Raw genomic sequence first — 7,500 nt, forward strand, 5'->3', positions numbered from 1 at the left:
CCGATGTGGGGCTCCACAGGCAAACGGGCCAGGTGAAAGCCCAGGGGAGTCAACTCCTCATTCCGGTCTAGTGCATTCTACACATACACACACACACACACACACACACACAGTTCAGTTCCCCCCAAAGTCCCTCAGTCTCATCTCTCTCAACTGTAGCACTCCGTAACAACACAGCTCACACAGCCTCTAATCTAACTCTCTCTCACACACACCAGATCCATTAAGTGAGTGATGGCCAGCTCGATGGCTCTGTCCGACGGCGGGTCCAGAGTCTTCCTCAGGAATGATGCGATTGGACCCAATTTCAGAATCTGAGGACACACAAGAGCAGAAATAACACATCCATCCAAATACACAAAATTACACCGTATGACTCATCTGAGACACAAAGGGCCTTCTATGTGTGTGTGTGTGAGAGAGAGAGAGAGAGAGACAGAGAGAGAGAGAGAGACAGAGAGTGAGTATGTGAGTCAGAGAGAGAGAGAGAGAGAAAGAGTGTGTGTGAGAGAGAGAGAGAGAGAGAGAGAGAGAGAGAGAGAGAGAGACAGAGAGTGAGTATGTGAGAGAGAGAGAGAGAGAGAGAGAGAGAGAGAGAGAGAGAGAAAGAGTGTGTGAGAGAGTATGTGTGTGAGAGAGAGAGTGTGAGAGAGACAGAGAGTGAGTATGTGAGACAGAGAGAGAGAGAGAGAAAGAGAGTGTGAGAGAGAGAGAGAGAGAGAGAGAGAGAGAAAGAGTGTGTGAGAGAGTATGTGTGTGTGAGAGAGAGAGAGAGAGACAGAGAGAGAGAGCGAGAGTGTGAGAGAGAGAGAGAGAGAGAGAGAGAGAGAGAAAGAGAGTGTGTGAGAGAGTATGTGTGTGAGAGAGAGAGAGAGAGAGAGAGAGAGAGAGAGAAAGAGAGAGAGAGAGAGAGAGAGAGAGAGAGAGAGAGAGAGAATGGTTGTAATTGGCACCATTAAAAGGCCTCATTACACCATTACGCCGCTTGTGAGCGGAGACCAGCGTGATTAACACAGCCATTAATGCATTAGTTTGTTTGTACTCAGCCATCAGTCACCCGGGAGCGGGTGTGGAAACTCCACAGCTAGAGGGGAAGTGTGTGAGGTATATATATATATATATGTGTGTGTGTGTGTGTGTGTGTGTGTGTGGCAGAGCGAGGTAACAATGTAGGTATAGGTTAATGATGCATCACCGATGACAGCCTGCTATTACTGCAGCACGGATTAAACAGTAGAGGCAAAGAGGTGGAGCTTTTCCCTCCATTTCTGTTCCAAAATAGAATAAAACACTAGCTAAACTCTGTGTGTGTGTGTGTGTGTGTGTGTGTGTGTGTGTTGGAGTACCTTGATCTGCAGGCAGAGCTCCTCGAGCGGTGTGCGCTGGATCTCAGGGAGCTGGTAGCTGTCCAGAAGACTCGCCCTCAGGCTGTTATACAGGTGGTAGCATTTACCTGGAGACACCCTACACACACGGGAAATGATTAATTAGTCCCTTCACACAGAGCTGTAAACACTCCGCAACACACACACACACAGTGGTGAGGAAGAAGGATGAGTAAACCATCACTGGACCGTCACTGCACTGCATGTAAATCACACTCCTCCTCAGCATTAAATGGACATGTTTCACACTTGTTTCAACAGAAAGTCTGGATGAAAGAAAGTTTCCTTCCGTCTCTCAGACGCTCTCTCTCGCTCCCATTCGCTCCCGTTCGCTCTCACTCATGTGTTTAGAATAAAGGCATACACACATTAGACCTTATTACACCTCTGTGCTGTAATCTTACACATTGCTGAAGCAAAGAGGCTTTCAGGCATGGAGCTATTAACCCAAGCCTCTATAGAGAGAGCACAAAGAGAGCAGAGAAAATGACTACAGCTTTTAGCTTCATTCTCACAAACTCGCACTCACACACACACACACACACACACGACAAAGCTGCACTGATTCAAAATGTGGCACATCAGATAAAAGTTCAGTGACTGAATCATCATATTGCCTGTGTAACAGAGGCGTGGACTCTGTCTCTGTCAGACTTAATGAAGGAGGCGTGGCCTCGGAGTCTGCCAGACTTTAGTGAAGGAGGCGTGGCCTGTGTGGCTGTCATGCTTAGTGGAGGTGTGACTGTGTGACTTAGGGAAGGAGGCATTGCCTCTGTGTGTCTCAGACTAAGGGAAGGAGGCATGGCATCTGTGGCCGTCATGCTTAGTGGAGGACGTGTGTCCGCTGAGTGTCAGACTAAGGGGAGGAGGTGTGACCTCTGAGTGTTGGACTTAGTTTAGGAGGCATGACCTCTGTGTGTCTCAGACTTAGGGAAGGAGGCGTGTCCTCTGTGTGTCCGACTTAGTGAGGGAGGCGTGTCCTCTATGTGTCCAACTTCGTGAAGGAGGCATGTCCTCAGTGGGACAGACTTAGTAAAGGAGGCGTGTCTTCTGTGTGTCCAACTTAGTGAGGGAGGCGTGTCCTCTGTGTGTCCGACTTAGTGAAGGAGGCATGTCCTCAGTGGGACAGACTTAGTGTAGGAGGCGTGTCCTCTGTGTGTCAGACTTAGTGAAAGAGGCGTGGCCTCAGTGGGACAGACTTATTGAAGGAGGCATGGCCTCTAAGTGTCAGACTTCGTGAAAGAGGCGTGGCCTCAGTGTCAGAATTAGTGAAGGAGGTGTGTCCTCTGTGTGTCCGACTTAGTGAAGGAGGCGTGTCCTCCGAGTGTCCGACTTGGTGAAGGTGGCGTGTCCTCTGTGTGTCAGACTTAGTGAAGGAGGTGTGGCCTCATTGTATGTCAGTCCAAGTGAAAGAGGCGTGGCCTCAGTGGGACAGACTTAGTGAAGGAGGCATGGCCTCTAAGTGTCAGACTTCGTGAAAGAGGCGTGGCCTCTGAGTGTCCGACTTAGTGAAGGAGGTGTGTCCTCTGTGTGTCCGACTTAGTGAAGGTGGCGTGTCCTCTGTGTGTCAGACTTAGTGAAGGAGGTGTGGCCTCATTGTATGTCAGTCCAAGTGAAAGAGGCGTGGCCTCAGTGGGACAGACTTAGTGAAGGAGGCATGGCCTCTAAGTGTCAGACTTCGTGAAAGAGGCGTGGCCTCTGAGTGTCCGACTTAGTGAAGGAGGTGTGTCCTCTGTGTGTCCGACTTAGTGAAGGTGGCGTGTCCTCTGTGTGTCAGACTTAGTGAAGGAGGTGTGGCCTCATTGTATGTCAGTCCAAGTGAAAGAGGCGTGGCCTCGGTGCACTGACTCACCAACACTGACTCACTACCTGCTTTAAACTACACCGGATCTCCGACAGTGCACCGAAATGTGAGCTGCATCACTTTAGCAGGAGTACGTTGAGATGAAACAGCGGCATGCCGTTTCTTCCCCGAGTCTCTAGGCTCAAGGCAGACAAAGTGAATAAAAGTAAAATAAAGACACCAAGAGAGAGATTCACTTTAAAAGTGAGAGAGTCCTGAAGCAAAGTGTTCAGCTCTGCTCATGTACTATTTAGAAAGAAAGTTTTTTAAAAACCCAAACAAAAAAAGTTCAGCAATTAAACAATAAAACCTCCAGGCTGTGTGTGTGTAGAGCTGTGTGATGTGATATCTCCTCAAACACACACACATTATTAGTAGTCTGCTAAATCCATCCTGATATTTAGACATTAACCTGAAGCATGAATTCCACACACTACTCTAAAAAATAAAAAAAGGGAGATTTGTGCACACAGATTTCTTCATACGAGTAATCTCAAATAAAACACACGCTCCAGAGAGTCAGATCTAAAAACACACCATATTCAGCTTGATTGGTGAAGAATGAGATTCTCCATCAAAGCTGCCACAGCTTCTAAAAACGAGCATCATGAGTGAGTCGGTGTCTAACACTCAGAATAATGAGGAATGGAAAGGGTTTGTTCGGGGAAATTAGCTAGAGTTACATGCTGAAAGATTCTGAAATCATTTATTACGCCTAAAATTCTCTACGTCATTCAAGGCAACAAATATTGAGACTAGAGAATAATAAGGTATGACGGAGGGAGAAGGAAGGGGGCGGGGCTTCCAGTGGGTTGGTTCAGAGATTTGTATGTTGATTGGTTCATCTCTATAAGCATAAGATGTTATAATGGAGCTGAGTTGAGAAATGAGTTTTCATACAAAACGTCTAAATTTGCGGGACAATATTTATTTACATATTTAAATGAGTTTTCTGTGTGTGTGTGTGTGTGTGTGTGTGTGTGCGCGTGTGCGTGCTTGCAATTATTTTCATCCCTAACCAGAGGCATACATGGTAAATGTACATGGTTCACGTCATTAGCAGCCAAGCACAGAGCAAGAGCAAGATGTTTAGAGGAGCAAAGCCTTGGGCAAAGATAGACAGATAGATAGATAGAGAGAGAGAGAGAGAGAGAGAGAGAGAGAGACAGACAGACAGACAGACAGACAGAGAAAGAAAGAAAGTGACAGAAAGAGAGAGAGGGAGAGAGAAAAAGAGAAAGAGAGAGAGACAGATAGAGAGAGAGAGAGAGAGAGAGAAAAGGCAAGATCACTTACTGGCAACAAGCATCTCTATCAGGTTGCCATGGTGACGACATGACGCAAGCCTGCGTTTTAGCAGGAGGTCACCTGACTTACTGAAATCTTTATCCTATAAGTTTACCCCACTGATTTCTACACAACTTCAACTTTACAACTTTCTTATTAAAATGTAGACAGCAGAGACACAAAGCACACACACACACACACACACACACAAAGCACACACACACAAAGCACACACACACAAAGCACACACACACACAAAGCACACACACACACACACACTCCAGCTCTGGCTCTACTGAAGTATGAGTCACCAGTCAATCTCACAAACACGTCGCCTCTGAAGCCACGCCCCTATTACATCACTAACACCTTATTTTAATCCCTGCTTCTACTTATTCCTGCGCTAGTACAATATTAAATATTTACTACATCATTTGGCAGAACGTGCGTGTGTGTGTGTGTGTGTGTGTGTGTGTAGCAAGACCACCGAATGCTGCACTGCTCCTCTGTTAGTATCTTCAGCGCTGTAAGAAACTTCAGTACAGAACTAATTAATGCAAAAAGGGAAGGAGAAGTGGCCTCACTGTCTGTCTGGCATAGTGGAGGAGGCATGGCCACTGTGTCTGTCAGACTTAGTGAAGGAGGCGTAGCCTTGGTGCATGTCAGACTTAATGAAGGAGGCGTGGCCTCATTGTCGGTCAGACTTAATGAAGGAGGCGTGGCCTCATTGTCAGTCAGACTTAGGAAACGAGAAGTGGCCTCCGTGTCTCAAACGTAGGGAAGGAGGCATGGCCTCGGTATCTGCTAGACTTTAGTGAAGAAGGCGTGGCCTCTGTGTCTTAAACGTAGGGAAAGAGGCGTGGCCTTGGTATCTGCTAGACTTTAGTGAAGGAGGCGTGGCCTCTGTGTCACAGATTTAGGGAAGGAGGCATGGCCTCTGTGACTCAGACTTAGGGAAGGAGGCATGGCCTCTGTGTCTCAGACTTAGGGAAGGAGGCATGGCCTCTGTGTCTCAGACTTAGGGAAGGAGGCATGGCCTCTGTGTCTCAGACTTAGGGAAGGAGGCATGGCCTCTGTGTCTCAGACTTAGGGAAGGAGGCATGGCCTCTGTGTCTCAGACTTAGGGAAGGAGGCATGGCCTCTGTGTCTCAGACTTAGGGAAGGAGGCATGGCCTCTGTGTCTCAGACTTAGGGAAGGAGGCATGGCCTCTGTGTCTCAGACTTAGGGAAGGAGGCATGGCCTCTGTGTCTCAGACTTAGGGAAGGAGGCATGGCCTCTGTGTCTCAAAATTAGGAAAGAAGGCGTGGCCTCACTGTCAGACTTAAGTGAAGGAGGCGTGGCCTCTGTGTGACAGACTAAGGGAAAGAGGCATACAGAATTAGTACAAAACTAATTAATGCAGAAAAGCTGACTAATTTAGAACTTTATTGAAAGACATTAAAATCACCTTCACTACACCTCCATGCACACGTAAATATCCGGCCTTTAAGCTGCACACATCACATTCCTCCTTTTTCAGTTCTTATGATGCAAACGTTTAAAAAAATACTTCACTGCCTTGAGAGAATCAATAGTCTGAGCCAAAGAATGGAGACTTTTCCATTTCCTGCCGCGCGAGATAGACGCTATTCAAGGTCACTAGTTTCCGTCAGATTGGAAAAAGTGAAAGAAAATGGAGGGAAAAAAAAAGAAATCTGATTACGGTTACAAAAAACCGTAATTAAGCTCCCTCCTCAGTGCACACGGAGACGTGTGGGGAAGAAGAACGTCTCCTTTTCTGGAATGAGGAAACTGTAAGAGTGGGAAATAAATGGAAATTATTATAGCGTTTCTGTGAGAGATGGCAGGAAGTTGGCAGTCATGCCGGTGAAAGGTTTCCAGGTGGAATGATGAGGTGGAACAATGTCTAATCAGGTCAGAGAGCTCGCCATTCAGAGCTCGCCAGCTTAAAGCCGCTCGAACTGTACTCTCACCTTGTAGCCGGCATTTCCTGTGCATGTTTTAGCGACGTTTAAATTGCGATTGCATGCAAATGAGGTATAGAAACAAATCCGAACGGTTTCTCATGCCAAATCCTGTGGAGCGTACAGTCCCTCCTCACAACTTCCAGATAGTACGGTCAGCTATGAAAATTAAAAATAAAGCTTGGAAGGACGTAGCAGAGATCGTTGTTGCATATGTAGCTAGTACAGTTAGCTTGCTGTGACGATCTGTGAAGTACAAGACCTAGCATGTAAAGTCAAGTGCGCTAACAACTATCGCATTCGTGTGTTAAGTAAGTAAGGACTAACACACAACAAGAACGTTAATAATAAAAGTCTCCTCAACAACACGTCTATAAATCTGTGGTTAAATACGTGAAGTGTCTGTCGGACACGTCCCCCTGTCTGAGCTGTTACCATAGAAACAATAACGCATTAGAACAAGAACGTAGAAATAGACCTATAGTTCAGGTTACGTCTGGAAGGACTCGCAGAATGATGTTAAAATAATGCAGAAAATCTTGACCAATCAGATTCAAGCATTTGCATACAGGAGGAAAGAACTTAGCTGGAAAGAACTGACCTTGATTTATAGATATTATCTAACAAAAAGTGGATAAGGCTCTGGATTGGTGATGAAAAAGTCAGGGTTCAAGCCCTAACACCATCAAGCTGCCACTATTGGGCCCCTGAGCAAGGCCCTTGGCTCTCTCTGCCCCAGGGGGGTGCTGTACCCTGTGCTCTGACCCTAACTTCCAAAGCTGGGATACATAAATGAAGCATTTCCCTGTGCTCTAATGTACATGTGACAAAAAATACCTCCTGTTCATGGCAGTGTGTTAAAACTGATCAAAAGTGGACATGAAGCACTGTTAGGACTTTTCCCACCAAGTCATTCTCTGGGTTTTATTCGTGTTCCTCCATATTCACAGGTTTGTTTCTTCAAATCAAGACGAGAAGAGAGTTCACCATTCCGCTGCATGACTCGCAGAATCCGGTTAG

General features: G+C 46.5%; 1 protein-coding gene across 1 annotated transcript in view; it reads right to left on the minus strand.

The window, feature by feature from the left end:
* dhx36 (DEAH (Asp-Glu-Ala-His) box polypeptide 36) overlaps positions 1–7,500 on the minus strand; it is a 50,998-nt gene that overhangs the window by 10,789 nt on the left and 32,709 nt on the right. Inside the window, exons 16-18 of the mRNA XM_058387456.1 lie at positions 1,347–1,464; positions 216–314; positions 1–77 (exon numbers count right to left, since the gene is read on the minus strand). The exon at positions 1–77 is cut by the window's left edge and continues 97 nt beyond it. Coding sequence (XP_058243439.1) covers positions 1–77; positions 216–314; positions 1,347–1,464 — 294 coding nt within the window. The remainder of the gene's footprint in view (positions 78–215; positions 315–1,346; positions 1,465–7,500) is intronic.

The sequence above is a fragment of the Hemibagrus wyckioides genome, linkage group LG04 (genome assembly GCF_019097595.1).
Source record: "Hemibagrus wyckioides isolate EC202008001 linkage group LG04, SWU_Hwy_1.0, whole genome shotgun sequence".
In the NCBI taxonomy this organism is placed as follows: Eukaryota; Metazoa; Chordata; class Actinopteri; order Siluriformes; family Bagridae; genus Hemibagrus; species Hemibagrus wyckioides.